The sequence below is a fragment of the Cornus florida genome, unplaced genomic scaffold (genome assembly GCF_030987335.1).
Source record: "Cornus florida cultivar Cherokee Brave unplaced genomic scaffold, ASM3098733v1 CherokeeBrave_3.0.0_Hap2_Chr04, whole genome shotgun sequence".
NCBI classification, from domain to species: Eukaryota; Viridiplantae; Streptophyta; class Magnoliopsida; order Cornales; family Cornaceae; genus Cornus; species Cornus florida.
In genome coordinates, this window is record NW_026775574.1 from 105917440 (window position 1) to 105938741 (window position 21302).

Here is a 21302-nt window from a genome sequence, read left to right on the forward strand (position 1 = left end):
TTTATTGGAAGGTAATGGAAGGAAAAAAAACAAAAAAAAAAAACAATTAATGAAAAAAAAAATATATGTCTGGTATAAATTATTAAAGGAAAAGAAAAGGAGGAGTTAAATTAGGCACGTTATGTTAGTTTTGTTATAGAAGGAAAGGAAAAGAAAGATAACATTTTATATAGAAAAGGGTGTATAATAGTAAATTTATTAAAATAAATTTTTTTTTCTTTTCTAAACATAATTATTATTATTTCTTTATTAATTAACTAAATACCATAAATAATTAATAATATTATCTTATTTTATTTATTTATTTTTCACTTCTAATTAACAATATCATTTTTTTTTCTTTTTCACTATACTAAACATAATTTATCTTTTCTAAAAAAAAAAAAAACAAAAAATTAATGAGGGAGAGCTTCATTTTACGCCCTTCATAATTCATGACCTGAAAAATGGAGTCGGTTACAATTACCTGAAAAAGAAAAAGAAAAAAAATAAAATTATTACATATAAATAGTGTTAATGATTCATATTTATCATTTAATAGAGTTAAAGTTTCATAGTTTCGAAAAAATAAATACATAAAAAAATATTGTTTACCTTCATAGAGGTACCACATTTAAGCAAATAGGTACTACTTTTTGTGCATCATGTATTATTTTTTGTAAAAGTGATACTTATATGTATAAAAGTGGTACCTCTATGTTCAAAATAAAAGTGATATTTGATACATAAAAAGTGGTACCTATGTGTCAAAAAGTGGTACCTCTATAAGAATGGATAATGTTTTTTTCATGTTTATGTCAGCATTTTTGTCAATTTTATTTTTTTCAAAATTACTAGAGTTTAATTTCATTAAATAATAAATATGGGCCATTAAAACCATTTATACGTAAAACTTTCAAAAAAAAAAAAAAAAAAATTGTCAACACCATCATTTCACGTGTATGTACTTACGTAGTGCATGGTGATAAAATGTCAATGCGCAGCTGTTTCCAAATGTCAATACATGGAGCCAAGTGTCTCAACCCCTGAAAATCTATTGGCGGACTCGAATCAAAAAATTTAACTCAAATCCAGAAACTTGACGATTCCGACCCTCCCCCTGGACCATTTCACAATATTTCAAAAAAAAAATTAGTAACAGCATTACAATTAATTTTACTTTCTTTTAATAAGTGCTCCCCTCTTTTCGATTTCCCTTTTTCTCTCTCTAAAAAACCGCACTCTCTCTCTCTCTATCTATAAATATTTATATTTGTATAAAATAGTCTTCGATTTATTTTTTATTTGAAAGGCCTTGTAATCTTCGATTTCTGTCTTTTAAAACTTTTGATTTTCTCCTCTCTCTACAAAATTGTTTTGCCTCTCAAAGATCCCTTTTTTGTTTCTTTTGTTTTTGGTGACTGTTGGTTCATCTGTGCTCGTGCTGGTAAAACTAGGGTTCCGTCAGCTCTGTCAATAGATTACGATTTCTCTCTCAAAACGTTCCAGGGCTCTATAAGGATACTATTGGCAGGATCGTTCAGGCTTGGCGCCGTGTTTTTGAATTTTTCCGTTTGGTTTCTAGGTTTAGGATGGTGTGAATTTGAATTGGAATCTGGGGATTTTATTTGAAGGTCTTGATTCTAGACAGAGAAACAATGGCGTCTGCAGACAAAGAGCTTGCGGAACAGCTCATGGAAGCTGGGAATAGGCTTCTTGAGGAGGCTTCTTCGGTCGACGAGCTCCTTCCTTTGCTCGACGTAAGCCCTAATTTTATTTTTTATTTTGGTCTGTTTGATAGTATCTTCATGTTGGTAGTGTTATTTATAGAGTATATCCTTGTTTTCAGTTGGATATCAGTGTATTTCTGATTATTTTCCTTCAAATTGTCTTCAAACTTTGAATCATTTAACGCTTTTATATGGGTTTTGAGTATTTTTGTAATCTATATCGTCTTTGTCGTGTTGCATGTTGTTTATGGAATTTGGTGATAGTTTGGAAAATTTATCTCCCCTAAAACAGGATACGTTCTCTAATTTTGTCACGTTCGAATGGTTGGATAAAGCCTTGCTTCAGGGAAGATGGTTGATAGTAGTAGATGATAGTAGTAGATTTTAACATCACTTCTATGAGTTGATTCACTGAATTATGATGGAGAAATTAGAGGCTGGACTTTTTCCCCCGCTGTTGCTATGCCAATGAAAAAAAAATTGTTGCTGTTCTATGGGTTCAATCTTTAGATTTGGTTTATTAATGTGCCTGTAGGGCAATTTTTTTGTGAACATATGTAGATGTTTTCTGGCATAGGTTTTTACATTTGGAAGCACAAATGATGTTTTGCTTGCCATTACCATTTTTCATCCTTAATTATTAGTAACTTCAAACATTCAAAGAATGACCCCGAGCGAGGAAATTCCTATTTTGCACAATTAAAGTTGGGTTTAGTAGAGCAGAAGTACTTTTATTTGAGTTGTGCTATCTCATGGTTCATCTCTCAAAAAATGTCAGAAGGGAAGAAATAAGAGGGACAAGAAGAGAAATTTCTTCAGATCCCCTTCCTTCAATAAAAGGAAAAGGCAAAAAAGTACGATTTACCTTTTTCTTGTGAAAATACAAATAACATTTGACACTTGGAGATTTTGACTTTAATTGGTAACTTAAAAATATTATGAGATTTGTATCGTGCGAAGGATCTCCTAGTTTGTGGAACATCATGTGCACAACTAAAGGTTAGATTCAGGCAGAGAAGAAAATTTGGATTTGGATTTGGATTATGCTGACTCATGGTTCAATGTGGAGGAAATATCACTGAGGACAGAAATAAAAGAGTGACACGAGCATAGTTTTCCAAACACTCTGTCCCTTCTGACAAAAGAAATGGCAAAAATAAAATTTTGTAAAATTAGAGGAACATTGACGGAAATGAAGGGGGGAAAAGGAGAAAAAAAAAAAAAGGGTCGGTTTTGGAAGGAAAAGAAGTTTAACAGCCTGAGTGTATCATTATACACCTACATATTTATGAATTCACATTGATATGCATTTTTCCTTTATAAGTTCCTAGTTGTTTTCGACTCTTCCCTGAAAAAGGGGAAGTCATTACACTCCCCCCCCCCCCAACAAATGAAGTGAGCAGAAAGACTCTACACCAACAAGTGCCTCTGAATGGTGTAATGGAATTTGTTAATTTAGCACTTAGTTTCCATTATTCAACATTCTTTAAAGTGAGTTATACACAAGTTTTATTGTATATTGTATACAAAGTTCTCATCATTGTTAATAAAAAAGTTCTTTTGGCTTAAATATTGCGTATAATTTATTAAAGAAGGTTACAAGACTCCGTTTGCTGTGAACTACAGAAATATATGGGTGTTGTCATGAGACATTTGAGGGAAAAATTAATTATTGAAATTCAGAGCATATTAGTAGTGAATAACATATAACTATCAATTTTGTGTTGATTGAGAATTTTTATATGTTGAAATTTGGCATGTCCTTTTAGTAGATCTAGAAGTCTTGCATCTGTTTTTCTTTGATATACTATTATGAAGTAGTCATGAGAGATTTTGAGGGAAAAATTAATTATTGAAAATTAAGAACATATTGGTAGTAAATAACATATAACTATCAACGTTTTGTTGATTGAGAATTTTTATATGTTGAAATATGGTTTGTTCTTTTGATAGATCTGGGACTCTTGCATGTTCTGATTTTCTTTGATATACTGTTATGAAGTTATCTTTTAATTATTTATTGTGCTCAATTTGTTTAGTTCATTGGTGAATTTTTTTATCTTTTGCTCATGTACTTTGCTCTCACTGCAACTGCATTCATTATCATGCAATTGCTAATTTACTCATTGAGGTGTTGAATCTGTTACTTAGTTTATTGCAAACTGTACACTAACTTCACCCACATGCACTGGACCAATTGTAAGATTGAAACTTGATTTTGGTTGACTTGCTGTCCTTCCCCCTTCTTATTGGTGTGTCTTCTTTGAAAGTAACGCACATAAGCATGTCAATGAATATTGTAAAATCCCATTTAATTGGACAAACCATGAGATTTGTCACTGTTGTGCTTTTAACTGTTGAGCTTCAGGTTGATATAATATCACGATGGATTGATAAATATCTTAATTTTCTATTAAATTTTCAGTTGTGGGAATGTTAAATTTGTCCTTTTTTTTTTTAATTTTATTTTCTGTAAATGCATTTGTATAATATAATTTTTTCTTTTATGCTTTTAAGCAAGTTGAGAATTTTCTATCAAGGGTGGAACAGTCACCATCCAAATCTATGCAAACTGCACTCGCTCCATCATTGAAGGCATTGGTTGCAGACAAACTTTTAAGGCATTCTGATACTGATGTGAAAGTTGCAGTTGCCTCGTGCATCAGTGAAATAACAAGAATTACAGCACCAGATGCTCCTTATAATGATAATGAGATGAAGGTAGTTGACTCTCCTAAATTCACTTAATTTGCTTACAACCCCCACCTTTTCCCCCTCCCCTTTTCTCTCCCCTACTCTTTAACTTATATTTCATTGGTATACAGGATGTCTTTCAGCTAATTGTATCATCCTTTGAAAATCTACCTGACAAGTCCAGTCGATCTTATAATAAGAGGACATCGATACTTGAAACTGTAGCCAAGGTCCGGTCATGTGTGGTCATGTTGGATCTAGAATGTGATGGGCTGATTATTGAGATGTTCCAGCACTTCTTAAAGTCAATTAGGTATGAACTGCTATTTTAGACTGATCAAATTATTTTGCTTGTGCAATTGTTAGAAACAGTCCTGGCTGTGCAAATATCATGCCATTCTTTTCTTTACATTTTATTTTACTTTGTGGAATTGGATTTTTGTTCTTTTAAAAATAAGTTTCTATTAGATTTTAAACATTAATATCTTTCACTTCTTATTTTCCTTCTTGGCTCACATATAAAATTATCATGATCCACGTTTTAGGTAGATAATTCTACTAGCTGTTTGATGTAAATAGTTATGAGCTACCAGTTGGGGACCATTCCTACTCATGGGCATGTACCTGCCCAATTTATCTTTGCTACATAAATATGCCTTAATGCATGATTTGTGAGATTCTTCGGACCTTTATATGATGTAATATTATGTTGTCACCTTCTTAAGTTCCAATCATAATTGATGGTACGAAAATCAAATAAGGGAAAGAAACATCAATTATATTTAAAAGTTTGACGTTATAGTTTCAGGAATAGAAGTTGATAGAATATTTTTCAACTTCAACGTTCCCTTCCATGGGAATACAATTCGAGATTCAAAATTTTAAGAAACTTATTTTCTTCTAAAGAAGTAGATTCAGATGTTGATTATTGCTTTTGTTCAACATTCAGGGATTATCACCCAGAGAACGTCTTTTCATCCATGGAGACAATTATAACTCTTGTACTGGAAGAAAGTGAAGATATTTCACTAGAGCTGCTCTCCCCCATCCTAGAAAGTTTAAAAAGGGACAATAAGGTTAATTAAGTTTGAGGGATGGATTACTTTAGTTATCTATGCCGTTCATTATTAACTTCACTGATCAGTACTATTGTTTTCAGGAAGCTTTGCCAATTGCTCAGAAATTGGGGGAGAGAGTGTTTGAAAACTGTGCATTTAAGCTTAAACCTTACCTAAAAGAAGCTGTGAAGTCCTTGCGCCTTCATTTAGATGATTATAGTAAAGTTATTGCTTCTATATGCGAAGGAAAAGGTGCTGTTGAGCATAATGATGACAATGTTTTTGGAGAACAGCTGGTATGTTTCCTTTGATGCTCAAGATAATATCATTATTGTGTTTGTGTGGGTCATTTTTAGTCACTTAATTCAGCTGGTCTGCCTTTTTTTTTTTTTTCTCTTTAAAAAAAAAAAAAATCAAATCTGTATTATTTCCAATAACCTACGAATCACATGTGCCTGACAACGCCATTTTTATTTTCTCTGGTCATTTTGATTAGCATTGTCGTAAGTTTTTCACATTATTCCACTGTTATTGGAATTTGGAATGGTTTGGATTAGCTTTTGTTGAAAAGAAAGTTTTACTTATAATGCTCTTGATGAATGAAGGAGTGATTGTGCTAGTTACTTGATCAATTACTCTTTTTTATTTATTGTAATTGAGCTTGAATATTGTTGTAGCTTTTGACTGGTGTTCTTCAAAATGTCATAGCTTTCCTTGTTGAGAAAGCTAATTTGTAAAAGGTGGTGCTGTGGCACATTGTCTAATTTGTAAAAGTTTGTAAAAGTTGCTACTGCCCCACTGTCAGCAGTCTCACTTCGCCATACAACCATGGAAATCTTGCACAATAACCTCAATCGGCACCACCACAACTACCACCAATCTAATGCCAGGTCTCCACCGTTAGTATCATAACTTCACTGCAAGTCTGCAATGTTGCTGCATTGGTTTATTAATGTTATTATTTGTCATTTATACATAAATGAATCATGTTTTGGCCTTTGTGACTTCTGTTCTTCAGGCAGATGGAGGCAAATTGGCTAGGACATCGTTAGAAGAGTCAGCTCAGGCACGTTGCGCAGTTAATTGATTTTTTTCACCGATTCTTTTTTGTTTAAGTGTAAATTTCCAATATTGGCTTCATTCGCCATGAAAATCATGTATAATGTAGTGTTTATCATTTCTTTTGCATCTGTTGAGATAATGTCAAGTGTTGGATTATTATGCTTCAGGCTGATGTGGGCAAGGTGGCTACAGCATCTTCGGATGAGGCAGGCCAGGCATGTCCTTTAGTTATCTTTTATATAATTTGTCTACCTGTAGTGTATGCTTCATCAATAAAATATAGTTGAGCATCTGAAACCTGAACTAATTATTTGAAACTAATTGTTTGTTGATCAGGTGGCCAAAGAGAGTATGACGGAGGCGGCGACTGCTCCTGAAGACGTTAATCCTTCTAAGGACAGGTCTCCGAAATCGGTGATGAGTAATGGTGCTGCAGAGACTGGGAATGAAGGCACTTCTGTGAATCCAGAGTCTTTAATGAAGCCGGAGGATGGTCACCATGCTAATAAGTCCATCAATGTTGATGAAACAAGCGATGTTGAACCTGTTGATTCGGATGCTAGGAAGGTAGATATATCAGAGGTTAAGCAAGAACAAACTGCCAAGAGAAGAGGAAGGAAACCTAGCTCTTCAAAAAAACCTTCTGACACTCCTCAAGTTGATAGTGAGAAAGAAACTGAGAGACTTCCAGACCGTAGAGGAAGTCGTAGCAAGGAAGTTCATAGTTCAACTAGCAAGGACCCGTCTGTTGAGGCAGCTGTGCCTTCAGAAAATGAAAAAGAAACTGTTATTGAGCTTTCCTCACCGAAAGCAGTAGATGGTGATTCTGTAAATGCTGCTAATCCATCGCAAAGTGGGAGCCTTCCTGATGAGAATCGTCCGAAAAAGCTTGGTAGGCCAAAGAAGAAAGGAAAGTTAAGTCAAAAAGCTTCACCATCTACTGCTGATAGTTCTATCAAGGCATCTGAAAGGACAAGTGATTCAGAAATAAAATCACAGAAACGCTCAAGGACAAAGGCACATACTGGATTTGCTAATGAGGATAAGACTTCAGCACCAATAGATACGTCCAAGAATGAAGGTGAGGCCACCAGTGATTCAGAGGCGAAACTGAAGGAGTTAGGTAAGAAGATGGATGCAAACAATAATATTGATGGATCCCCATTAAAGGAGGACGGGAAACGCCGTGGACGGGGAAAGGATGTAATGAAATCCTCTGCTAAGGATGAAGGTGAGGCCACCAGTGATTCAGAGGCGAAAGTGAAGGAGTTAGGTAAGAAGATGGACGCAAACAATAATATCGATGGATCCCCATTAAAGGATGGGAAACGCCGTGGACGGGGAAAGGATGTAATGAAATCCTCTGCTAAGGATGAAGGTGAGGCCACCGGTGATTCAGAGGCGAAACTGAAGGAGTTAGGTAAGAAGATGGACGCAAACAATAATATTGATGGATCCCCATTAAAGGAGGATGGGAAACGCCGTGGACGGGGAAAGGATGTAATGAAATCCTCTGCTAAGGATGATGACAAAGTACTTTTCTATTAGCTTGGGAATTGTTCTTTTCATGATTCTTTTAATGCTTGAGCTCACCTTTTTTTATTTTTCCCTCCTTGATGCCACTTTCTAAGAAAATTCTTGTTATGAATTTTTATAGAAAATTGTTTCTTCTCCGAGGTCTACCAGAAAGTCGGCTAAAGATGAAGGCCACTTAGAGGAAACCCCTAAGACGAATTCAAAGAGAAAGCGTACTCCCCAAATTGAAAAAGTAAGTAATTGCATTATGTATTTTTTCTGATTCATGTTGATGATTGTCTTGGATTGTATCCTCATTTTTATAGATATAAGACACAGACAAGGTGTATCCCAGCAAATTTAGCTGGATTATTGGCTTAAAATTTCCTTGTATCCTTGGTTTTCTATTCCTGTGATAATTTTTCAGGACCCAGTTTTGAGTACTTTTTGAAGCATCAAAGTGATTGTGATGGGGTCAGAATTATTTTGCATTTGGTCATGTATCTTTCACATTATCTTACTTGCTTGTTCAGTATACCGTTTGCCTACTAAAATATTCGCCAACATTCTTCATGGAATTTTGTTCCTTAAATATTCCTTAAACACCTCCACTTGGCTTCCAATATTTGCTGGTCTCAGGTTGAGTTGCCAGGCAACCTGTCCTGCCGAGCTGATTGTGAATTTGTGACGTAGTGCCATGTCATGGGTTACTCTCCGAAGACCTCCAAAAAGCATGTTTTTTCTTATAACCTTTAGCTGTTATCCATGGTTGCAGAGTTTGTCTCTGCTGCAGAAAGTCCAGCAACTTCTCTTCTTTCAAACTTTCTTCTTCAAACTCTCTCAAGCTTCAAGGAATTAGGAGGGTATAGTTTTTCCAAGGTGGATTTGCCAAGCATTTTTAGTTCACAGAAAAGAAAGGATAAGGATATCTGAACATGGAGATATTAGTACTTAAAAAACTACTAGAAAAATTGATAAAAGCAGAGTAGAAAGTGAAAAAGGAGTCAGAGAGAAGAGATTGAATGAACATAGAAGTTGGCCGACAAGCTTGAACTTTATTAAAGCTTGACCCTGCTTGATGTAATCATTATATCAAGTACAGTAACTGCTTGTTGAGCTTGTGTTGAACAGCATGGTTTTGTGGTCGCTGGTTGAGGTGCCTGTACTTTAAGGTTGCATTTAGGATGGCCACTAACCTTCGTTAAATATCTTGAGCTACATTACATCCCTTGCCTAATTCCTCTCTCTCTCTCTCTCTCACACACACACATCAACCTCAATTAAATCGACTCTTCTTTAAATGCCAGGCATCTGATACACTAAGGTTGCATTTAGGATGGCCACTAACCTTCGTTAAATATCTTAAGCTACATTACCTCCCTTGCCTAATTCCTCTCTCTCTCTCTCTCTCTCTCTCACACACACACACACACACACACACACACACCAACCTCTATTAAATCGATTCTTCTTTAAATGCCAGGCATCTGATACAGTAGAATGTGATGAGAATCTGGTTGGTTCAAAGGTCAAAGTTTGGTGGCCAGAGGACAAAATGTAAGTATTCTATGTCTCTATACTTCTCCTTTTTTTTTTTTTTTTTTTTTTTTTTTTCTGTCTTTTCTAAAAAAAAATGTAGTAGTGAGTGGTTTGCTCAGGGAATGAGTTTTGGTTCTCCATTTTTGTTCTACTCATGTTTCAGTTATATGATACCTTGTTTTCAGTTGTGCAACATTTGTCCTCTTTTATTAGCTTTTTAATGTGTGGTTATGTTTAGTAATCGCATTATGTTCCCTACTCTATTGTCTAATAATGTCATCCGTAACGCATCCCCTCTTTTAGTGATTTTTGCAGAGTGGGTAGAAGCCTTCTCTTGCTGCTCTAAACTCTGCATTAATAAGTGATATTTTGATCTCAATATTAAATTTCAGTTTCTGCATTGACTACCAGAAAAATGAAGATAATTCTATTGCGACTTTAAATTATTGTCTATTGAAGTTTGCAATCAATCAAGGAACCTTCTTAAAAATGTTCTGCCTACTCAAAGTTGATAACGTTGAGTTTACTAATTTCAGGTTTTATGAAGGTGTTATTGATACTTTTGATTCTGTTAAAAAGAAACATAAGGTAAGGGCATTACACACTGATGCTAATCCATTTAAGTTATACTTTTCGTGCAGGATTTGTAGCCTTTTTGGGTTACATAGCTGATTTTGACCTGACATTATTGCAATTATCAAACAGGTTCTATATCGTGACGGTGATGAAGAAGTATTAAATCTTAAAAAGGAACGGTGGGAGTTGATCAGTGGTGATTCTGACTCTGTGGAAGACGGGGTAGGTTATCAGTTGATTTTTGTTTTGTAACCTCTTTCTCATGTTTCTATATTTATTTTATCCTGATATATTTTTCTCCATTTTGCTACCTTTGCTTTGTCTCATGTTCTATATCTGTGATGTTTGTTTGACAGGAACAAGAAACTGAACATCCAAGTCCTGATGCTTCCTCTGACAGGTACATGTTACTTTCTGTTGATTATGACTTTCTTAATACAGGTGTCACATTATTCTTTGTTATCAAATAATTAAAGTAACGATGCTACTAGCTATTTTTAAGATTTTCTTATTATTTATTTTTAATGAACTCACCCTTGTATTTTATAAATAGGTATAGTCTTAATTTATTAAGCAGGTTCTGACTTGAACTTCATTCTCACAAGTTTGTCTTGTTAAGCTGCTGCCTGCTGTTTGGGTTGCAGAAATACAAGTTTAAGATTGACCGACTAAGACCATATACCTAGTTGCACTGATGTATCCAGCTGTCGTATGTAACTAATTTACCGGGGAAAAAGGGAGTCATATGTAACTAATAAGATTCAAGTTCTCAACAATAAATGCGTCGGATAGATATTTCTTTGTATAACCACATTATGTTGTGTCCAGAACCTGTACTTCGATAGTTTTGAAGTGTCCCTGTAACAAAGCAACTTGGATCTATCTAGTATATCTCAACTCAAATTTCTCATGTAGAATTGATTTTAAAAGGGCAATGGCATTGGCAACAATGTACTTGCCATTGCTATGCGGCCTACACCAGCTATTGCTTTGTGGAACTGGAATTGTTTGTTGTCAAATCTTATTAAGCAAAGACATCCTTTTGGGATCAAAGAGGGTTTTTTATTTATTTTATTTTTCTTTCTTCTTTTGGTCTGTGTTTCTTTCATTTCTTCTTTCTTGTCCCTCACAGTTATCATCCTAGGTATTCTGGTATTATTGCCTTGTGCATGGTTTATTTACTATTAAGTTCATCCTTTTTCTGGCAAATGTTTATGGTCTATTGACTCTATTTTCAAACTTCATTACTATTAATTATGAATGTAATTAGTTCATTAAGTAGCTTGCAAATAATGTTGCTAGTCAGAGTGTAATGATCAAGGTTGGAAACTGTAGGTAGTGGTGCCTCAGGGAATGGTAAGTAGGTCCTAGGCACGCCAGCTTGGAGCATGGAAAATTTTCAGATATGACGATTGGCCATGCAGTTTATTTAGGTCATTTAGGTAACAATGTAACATTAGTTTTTGGCGCGCTCTTAAATTTTTTGGCTTGTGTACATATACTTGTTGGGATCTTTAGATACACTGGAATGGCAAAACAGGATTCATGTATCCCAAATAGTTAGAAAAAGACTCTGTCGTGTGCATACATTTGCTGCTGTCTGAACATGCAATAAAATATTAACTGATATATGTTGACTTGTTTTTAAGGTTTGTACGGTTGAGATCTATTTGAATATTAACGGGTTTCTATATCAACTAGTTTGTACCGTTGAAATCATAGAAGTAAAAATATTGTCCATTAGGTGTATGTGCTAGTAACTAATTTTATGTAAAAACGAAGATGTTGTAACATTGCTTGTGTTATTTATTTCTTCTGTTTGGTGTCCCTGACTTTTAGGTTGGAATAGTGTTGTCTATTAGTTATAGTTCGTCTCCCAGGTTTATCTTCATTCATGTCTACATTTCTATGCGCTGGTTAACGGAACTGTAGTCCAAATCAACTGATGAGAATGGCATTTTGAATTTTAAATTATTAAAACGTTTAAAGTTGGTTATGGGTTTTGGGTGGTAGGGTTGTCGATTAGTTTTGTTTGTTCCCTTGATGCTACCTGACTTGTTTGTTGGATTTGGCTGACTTGTGATTTACTTGCTGGCTACCAGGCACAGAAAAAAAAAGGCAAAAACAAATTCTGATCCATCAGCTAAGCAAGGAAAGATGGAGGTTTCACCCAAAAGGTGTTTGCAATTCTTTTAACTCAAATTTTAGTGCTCTATTCAAGTAAACTTGTAAAAAATGGTCTCAGAATGTATGAATAATGGTCTCCAGGGGTGGAGCTTCATCCAGCAAATTGAAAGGTGCAGCTGCAAAATCTAGTCGTAAACCGAGAGATGATGGTATAGTCGATAACAAAAAGAAAGATAACAGTGGTACATCTGAGGACGATGCCAGTGGTACATCTAAGGATCATCCTCGAAGTGGTAAATCTGTTGTTGATGCCTCTAAAAGAGCCAGAAAATCCAAAGACGATGGTGGCACACCAAAGACAAATGCCAAGTCCAAGCATGACACCCCAAAATTTGTCCCCAAAGATACCCCAAAAAGTATCACCAAAGGCGCCCCAAAAAATGCCACCAAGTCCAATGCAAAATCATCCAAGAGTGGCAGCAAGCCCAATGTTAATGGTACTGGCAAGGTAAAATCTAGTTCGGTGAAGGTGAGAGGAACTGAGGATGAGAAGGGAAAATCACCTGAGCTATCGAAAACACCAGAAAGTGCAAAGGGGAAGAAGTCACTGAGTGCATCAAAATCAAGAGAAACCGGGGCAAAGAGTGGAAAAAAGCGCAGGAGGAGGGGTTAAAAGCTAATATTTAACTCATCTGCTTCCTGTTTACGCTGTTAAGCAGTCGTCTTTTCAGCTGCATGCCTACCAACCTTTTGTTAAGGTTCCTCCCGAGGTTGAAGTTAGCAGCAAGCCATGCATTTGGTTTTTGTAATCTTATTTGACATAGTTCCAATATAATGGCTAGCATTGTTATATTCCTAGGTTTTGTAGTGGGTGCTATGGTTCAGTTAGTCTTTCTATATATTCTTGTTTCTTAGATGGCGTTTCTGTTATTTTTTAATACTAAGGTAGAACTAATTTTAAGTTTAGCTTATGATTTGCAAAAAGAAGTCTTAGATAATGTGATAGTATATAAGTTTTGCTGCAAATGGTTTTATTTTTCCTGTCATAATCCACTGACTCTCCGTCTTGCAAGTTTAACAACTTTAACAGCAGTTGCATCTGTAGATGATTGTGACGAGCGCGCACAATTGTGTTAGCACAAAGAAGTGCTTGCCTTCAGAGTTCAGACCTGGTGCTATCAATGAACATAGCGAGCCGGGTTATTCGTGAGTTGTGTGTACCATGCTCGCTCTGATGTGTATTGAACTGAACTTATTCTTTGAGTTCTTACGCCGTGTAATTTGATGGGCTTAGTTTTCTCTTTTAGTTAATATTTATTCTTTGTTAAAGGAGTTATATAATAAAAGTTTTATGGGGTTGATTAAGATATTCTGTTGAGAGCTCCTCTCTCTAAGGTGTCACGACATTCTCTGCAGTCTGTATTTGTGTTGAGGTCGAAGATGATTGAGAGTTCTCTTTAGGGTTTCTTGACAGTTCCTGTTTGTTCCCTGGTAATTCAAACTAATATCTCTCCTGCAATGCTTTCCCGGAAGGTTTTGGCAAGATTCTTGGGGAGAGAACTTTTTTCATGTCGATGGGAATCAGGTTTTCTAGCGATGCTTTACAAGAAAAAAATGAAGCACGCAATGGTGTGGATAATAAGAGTCAGGAAATGGGAGTGGAATGAAGATGAGTGAAAATGAGGGAAAATAATTGGATGAGGAACTTGGGACACAGATTCTGAAATTAGATGTTTTTTAAATTGTGAAAGAAGAAATCTCTTAGGATATGATCGGTCACATGAAATTGGAGCGGAATTGAAATTTTAGAATTAAAATTGGTAGGATTTGAAAAAAATAATTAAAAAAATTAAATCAAAATTTTATCAAGCTCCAATCTTGGTGTGACCTAACAACGAAATGGGGAAATGTTTAATTTGGGCCATCGAGGTGGTGCAATGCTGGCGGAGGTGAATCTGTTGGTCGTAGTCTGACAATTTCTGTCTCTAGATCGAAGAAGGGCGCGTGAGCTGCAAGTTCTTGTGAAGTCGGTGGAAAGGAACGGTTCCTGATGAAACACGTGGCCACTAAAAGCAATGTAACGACTAGCTAGGGTATGACTAAATCTCAGTAATCCAATTTTAACTTCTCAGATCAAACGGACAAGGATGTAAGTAGTACTGGAAGTGGCAGCGGCCGGCGGATGTCATTGTACTTTATATTTATAAACACGCAATTATATCATTATTTAGGGAAATGATATAGGGGCAGAAGGTTTTTGGCCGAACAGGGCCGAACAAGGCCACATCAGATTCTTAAATCTGACCTCGCGTGAAAAACTAGAAGTCCCACGGAGGAGAGTACACTGCCTCATAGAGTATTCTTTTGAATAACACCATCATGATATATAGAATTAATCCTTTATTTGAAGCTCGCAGAATCATGGCGAACTAAAAAAAAAAAAGGTGTAAAAGTAAATAAAAATATAGAAATATAAATGATTATGGGTGTTCAAAGAGATATAAATGTATATATACACCCAAATTACATTGTTTAGTATTATTGAATTTGGATGATTTCTGACTTTATATAGCATTATCCATTTTTAGCTGACCAATTTTCCATTGCTTCCCTTTTGATTACTAATTGGCTATGGTGCATGACAGCATATCCCTCCTCTTCAAGGTTTATTTAGGTTTTTGTGAAGGAAATTGGGTCTTTTGATTTATGCAATGGTGGATTGTTATTGAGCTGGGTCTCATTTGAAAGAAAGAAGACCATAGAAAAGAAAAGGCTATTTGAACAGATTTTGATGTGCGAGATGATGGCCGGCCCTAGTGGAGTCATGAGGATGGAACAAATTTAAAGGTTTTTAAAGCGAGATAGTGAAGATGCAAAACAGATAAACGTTGATGGGGAGGACAGAGAAGAAAGAGATTGAGAAATCCAGAGAGTTTTGAGACGGATAGAGATGACTTTCATAGGCTAAGGAGTTCTTGAATGTTCTATTTCAATCTGAAAGGCTATTAAATGAAAATTATGCTAAACATTTAGGGTACATTAGTCTTTTTCTTGTTTCACTTAGATTTAATCATATGAGGTGGCCTTGCCACATCAGATTCGGCCCTTGTTCGGCCAAAAACCTTCAGCACCTGTAACATTGCTCCACGTATATTATCCTATATCACACTATAATAAAAGTTAAAATTTTATTAAATTGATTTTGATTAGAGATGTTTTATTTATCTTTTTAAAAATTTTATAGATGGAGCTTGCTCGTGGGTTTTATCCACTTTATTTTTATATCTTTTAGTTTTTTAGAAGTTCAAGTCTCGGGATTAAGAATCCGCAACTTAAAGACTTATTTATCGTCCACTCTTGGCTTATTTCAAATTAGGACATTATTCTATTATCTGTCCTTACTATTATTTATTTGGGTTTATCCGTTGATAAATTATGATTAAAGGATCCTTAATTGAGGTATGGGATTTCCGAGTTGTACCTTTTGAAAAATTAATAGCAATGGAATTATTATCTATTAAACCAAAAATCGCTTTGTTTTCATCATTCATGCCACTGTTGAGAGATAAAAAGAAGTGAGACCAGCAAAGTGCAAGAGAGAAGTGGAGGACATATCACTTAAATTTATATAACTATTTTTTTTTTTCCCGGTAAATATATAACTAAAATCTTGTTTATGTCATTTTCCCGAATTTATATACTGAATTCTCATTTACTTGAATTCGTACAAACTGGAATATTAGTGACATTTTGTCAAATTTACCATCAAATCTTTTAACCATGCAAAACTAAGTTCACAAAAAATTGAAAAAAATATTATTAGAGTAACCCCGGGTCCCCGGCAAAGTACTGAATTGGATAAGGATTTTGGGTGTTGATGCAAGAATCTGTACGCTCCGGAACCCTGGCGATTCCTGCAAGACAAGAGAAGTGATGACCGGCGTGGTACCGGCCGAGTGCACTCCTACGGTTAAGTTAGTACTTGAGGATTCCATATTCGATAAACATTACATATGAAATTTATGGCGTACCTTTTTAGGTTGACCAATCACTTCTTTTATAGAAGCATTAATGGTAGTAGTTGTTGAAGCGAGATTCTCCCCGATCCAAAATGATATTGTTTCCTTCTTATAGGAATGGTAACTGTCGTTACATATGGTAACCAGAAATTTTTTATGATTCCATAGAGATTTTGGGGAGAATAAATTCCTTACCCTTATCTTATTTCTCATTTGAATTTGAGTTATTCCTTATCTAATCAAATATTCCGTATCAGTAGCCCTCCATTCCCGTAATCTTGCTTGTCAAGCGTCGGGAATGTCAAGCCTTTCCAAGCTAAGCATGCTTGATGATTACTTTCTTGCCCCTTGTATTAAGGGAGTGGATTTGCTCGAGCTTTGTGAGCTTACCCTTTAATAAGGGAGTAGTGAACCCCTGGTCTCTTTACCGAGGAAAGAAAATGAAGTTGACCCTTCGTTCTTTTATGGGGGAAAGAGGTGTAGTCTTAATGAGGGTGACCCTTTTAATATGCGAGGTAGTCGTCTCGTCTCTCTAGTAAATGAAGGAAGCTTTAATTATCTCACCCTTCTATGTATAGGGAGTAGTTGGATTCTTGTCCCTTTAATGAGGGAAGAACATGTAGTCGGCCTCTGGTCCCTTTAATGAGGAAACCTTGAATAAGGTGTAGTCGGCCCCTCGTCCCTTTAATGAAGAAACCTTGAATAAGGTGTAGTCAGCCTCTCGTCCCTTTAATAAGAAAACCTTGAATAAAGTGTAGTCGGCCTCTTGTCCCTTTACTAAAGGAAGTAGATTAATACGAGCTTCACTCAACTCTCCCTTTAACAAGGGAAGTAGATTATTATGAGCTTCACCCAGCTCATCCTTTAATAAGGTAAATAAATTAATATGAGCTTCACTCAGTCGGACCCTTTCAAAAAGGAGTAGTTTCTACCGAGCTTCATGAGCTCGCCCCTTTAATAAGGGAAGTTGAATGTCTTGAGTTTTGTGATCCCTTTTATAAGGGAAGTTGATTTTCTTGAGATCATCTCTTTAATAATATAGGTTAATTTTCTGCCCCCCATTCCCAAGCTTACCTCTCACGCGCAAGTAAGGCCAACATGCCTATGTTCCCTCTTATTTGCCAAGTTAGCAAAGCAATAATAAAGAAACATATATATAATGTGAACATATTAATAAATGGTTGTACCAGAGTAATCATATTAGTATGTCAATATTTGAAATAGGACTAATTACTATAAATATCGTATAAGACCGGCAAAAATAAAGCCCATATTACTATAACAATATTGGCTCTTGTGATAAGAAATACTTTCAATGGTGGTGCGTATAATGATCTGCAATGACAGACCTTGATGTCCCAACGACAGACTTCAAAGTAAACAAACAAATAGAGATTGCCCACAACTTTTTTCACAGGTGCAACCTCAATAAGCAAAAGCTCTAATACCACGACAGAATTTTGGGTCTTCCGAAGACTAAAGATGTTAGGGCATGAGCCTAACAATCTAATCCAATCAAATTTGTAAATCAAAAGGTGTTAGATGATCGTTTCAGCACTTAATCGTTTTTATTGACCCTATTATTATTTTGTTGAGTCTATTGATGAGCGTTGAAAAGTGCGTATTTAAACCCCTTAAGCTTAGGTATTCTGATACCTTTATCTATCTTACTTTACCATTTTAGATTGATTTTGTGTTATTTTCATTTTCAGGCACTTATCCCGAAAATAAGCTAACTCAGCCAAATAAGAGCAGAAATGAAGCAATTCTGGGATGAATCAAAGAAATGAGCCAAGTAGAAGCAAAAGGAAGCAAAATGTGGAAATTAACATCTTCGATCGATCTCAGATCAAAGTTCGATCGATCCAACATGATCGATCTCAGCACTTCAAGATGGATCAGAGCTATGATGACATTTTCAGAGATCTCAAAAGTTTGATCGATCCAACATCATTCTTCGATCGATCGAACTACCTTGTCCTTATCCAAATGATTGATCTTATCCAGTTGTACCACCCTACCAACCACTTTTGTCCTTTTCCCAAAAATATCTTTGAAATATCTCAGATTTGTTTTTATCCAAAAAGCGTCGCCATTAAGGATCAATCCAACTTCAGTTCGATAGATCTCAGCTATGTTCGATCGATCCAAGTCTAAGGTTCGATCGATCGAACTTCCTCAAGTGCGAAAAAGTTAAATTTCCAACTCATTGAAAGCTGTCCTTATCCAATCATTGGGGAACATTTTGTGCACGACCCCAGCTCATTTTGTGTGTCACTTGACCTACCTATATATAGAATATGATACACTTTTTGAGGAGGAGATACTAGGGGGACTAGAGATTGATCTATCACAATAGAGGCTATTCTTAGGGAGGAAGAATGGAGGAGGAGAAGTACTACCATGAGTGGCTAGACATCCTCTTGGGGCTAGGTTAGCCCCAAGCATGCTTTCTACATCTTGATTTTGTGTATTATTGAGGGATTAGTGTTGTAATACATGTTTTGGCACTTTTATATATATAGATCTTGTTTATTCAATGATTTATGTAGTTTAATGCTTCCAATTGATCATTTCATTCTATCCATATGTTTATGTATGCTAGAATAGATGTTCATGTGTTTGTCTCTATTTCTTGTATTATTGATGCATGTTATGTGTATTAATGCCATAGATCTAGAGATTGTCAAAACATAGTACTTAATGGAATACTTTTGTAATTTTCTTGATGGTTCATGCTCATTTCTTGATGGATTGTACCTCTCCCTTAGCTTAATTAGTTTAATTTCATGTCATTAGCTTAATTGTAGTGTAGTGGTAGCATAGTTGTTAGATGGGAGGACAATTCATGCTTGTTGTTTGATGTTCCATACTTTTGAATGCAAGTAGCATATGTCTCTAACCTTGTGGTGTATTTGGCTTGTGAGCTTAATGAAATGATTAATAACTTGCTAGATATATTGTGCTTTTCACATGCTATTTAGATAATATATACTTAATTGGTCACCCTTGCTAATTGAATCAACCAAACACACACACACACACACACACACACACACACACACACACACATCAATATTGCAACACACATTTCCCTCATTAGTCACTCGATAAGGATGTAGAAAAGTATTGTTTGGTAGTGACCTCTAAACCCCAAGATCTCTCTCTCTCTTACTTACTCTTTATTGCATTCAATTATTTAGTTTAATTTATTCTCTAGTTTAATCAACCAACCAACTATTTGTTTGATCACTCGACCTACTAACCCTAATTGTGATTCCACAACCAAATTCGACTCAAATCCCTTGGGACGATCCCTACTCACCTTAACTATATTTTTAGTGAAGGTAGTAGCGACTTTTATAAATGTAAAACTTGGCCCTCGCCTTAATGCACACTTTCTAAGCTTGTGGTGTAGCGACCAGCCATCAGTTTTTGGCGCCGTTGCCGGGGATTAGGCAACGTCGAATTTGTGGAATCAATTAGGAATTAGTACTCATTTGATCGTGTCTTTACTTTGTTTTTATTTTTCTTTTTGTTGCTTATTGTGTTTGTTCATCATTGACAAGGAGCATTGAGCTAGGAAGCAAGTAAATGAGCATTCAAGCAAAGGAGCGAAGTAAGCAAGGAAAAATGCTAAAAATTTAAAAAATTGCTAAGCTAAGCTATAAATTTGGAGTTGAAGTGCTAAAGGACCTTTGTGAAACTTTCTTTACTCAATCCCTTAGTTAAATCGTCGGCCCGCGTGGAGGCTTGTTTTTAACTTCTTAGATAAATCGTGAGCCCACGTGGAGGCATTCTTAATTGTTCTTTGCATCATTGTTGTTAAAGCATAGGAGTATGGGTTAAGTGTTTGTGGAGGAAGTTTCATTGAATTGTTGTGAAGTCGAAGTGCTTGTTCATTCATTGTGTTTGTGTGTTTTACATTATGCATGCATGGTCGCAGATCACTAAGATCAACTCTTGTCCCTTTTGATTTACATCTTGAATCCGTAGTTAGAAATCCTTGGGGAAGAGGAAGTTCGAGTTCTACCCAATCCATTCCATCAATGGAAGGCCATAATGAAGAGCATGAGAGGACTTTGGTCACATAGACCAACAAGGTATCCTCCATCCAAATATGCATCATGAGAACATTCAAGTACCATTAGACATGCCTGGGCTATTCATTCACCAACCACAACAACAACAAGGCCAAGTTCCATTTGGAATGCCAAGGCCAATGTATGCTCCACAACCTCCCATCATTCAAGGAAATCAAAATCAAGGTGCCCATGTTGCACCTCAAATTATAATCCTCCACTTACTTTAAGATATCACTATGTGCCTAATGAATATAATGCACCCACATGCATTCAATTGCCACCATTTAGAGCACATCACTGTGAAATTAAGCCACAAACCATTTAAATGCTTCCTAACTATCATGGACTTCCAAGTGAAGAACCTTACAAGCATTTGGATGAGTTTCTTGAAGTATGTTTTACCGTAAAATATACGGACATGCCAGAGGAGGTCTTAAGACTCAAACTTTTTTCATTCACCTTAAAAGACAAGGCAAAGTATTGGTTTAACAATCTTGGCCTTTTTCAATCACTTCTTGGGCAGAAATGCAACAAGAGTTCTTGAAGAAGTACTATCCGGTTTCTAAGACCAATGCCATGAGAACTTCCATTAGAGGATTCACATATGGGAATGGAGAAACATTTCATGAGGCATGGGAACGCTTTAATGAATTGCTTAGGAAGTGTCCACATCATGACATGCCCAAATGGCAATTAGTTCAATATTTCTTTGAGAGCTTATCGGACAATTACAAAGGCATGGTTAATGCTTCCATGGGTGGCTCTTACATTGATAGGCATGAGGATGACGTGTGACGTCTTTATGAGAGCATGAGTGAAAATTCTTTGCATAGAACATTATCATCCAAAAATGGTAGAAATTTACAAGGTAGGAAGAGTGTTGGCTTACATCAAGTTGACCATTCAAATGAAATAGCC

General features: G+C 35.8%; 1 protein-coding gene across 1 annotated transcript; it reads left to right on the forward strand.

Moving 5' to 3' along the window:
* The first annotated feature begins 1170 nt into the window (after positions 1-1170).
* LOC132304527 (sister chromatid cohesion protein PDS5 homolog C-like) lies at positions 1171-13246 on the forward strand. The gene is made up of 15 exons (XM_059802255.1): positions 1171-1739; positions 4227-4430; positions 4535-4716; positions 5353-5479; positions 5563-5757; positions 6480-6527; positions 6691-6738; positions 6860-8056; positions 8181-8291; positions 9522-9595; positions 10114-10165; positions 10283-10375; positions 10510-10553; positions 12256-12330; positions 12422-13246. The coding sequence occupies exons 1-15, from the start codon at positions 1638-1640 to the stop codon at positions 12951-12953; spliced, it is 3084 nt and encodes a 1027-aa protein (XP_059658238.1). The 5' UTR covers positions 1171-1637; the 3' UTR covers positions 12954-13246.
* Positions 13247-21302: the final 8056 nt, after the last annotated feature.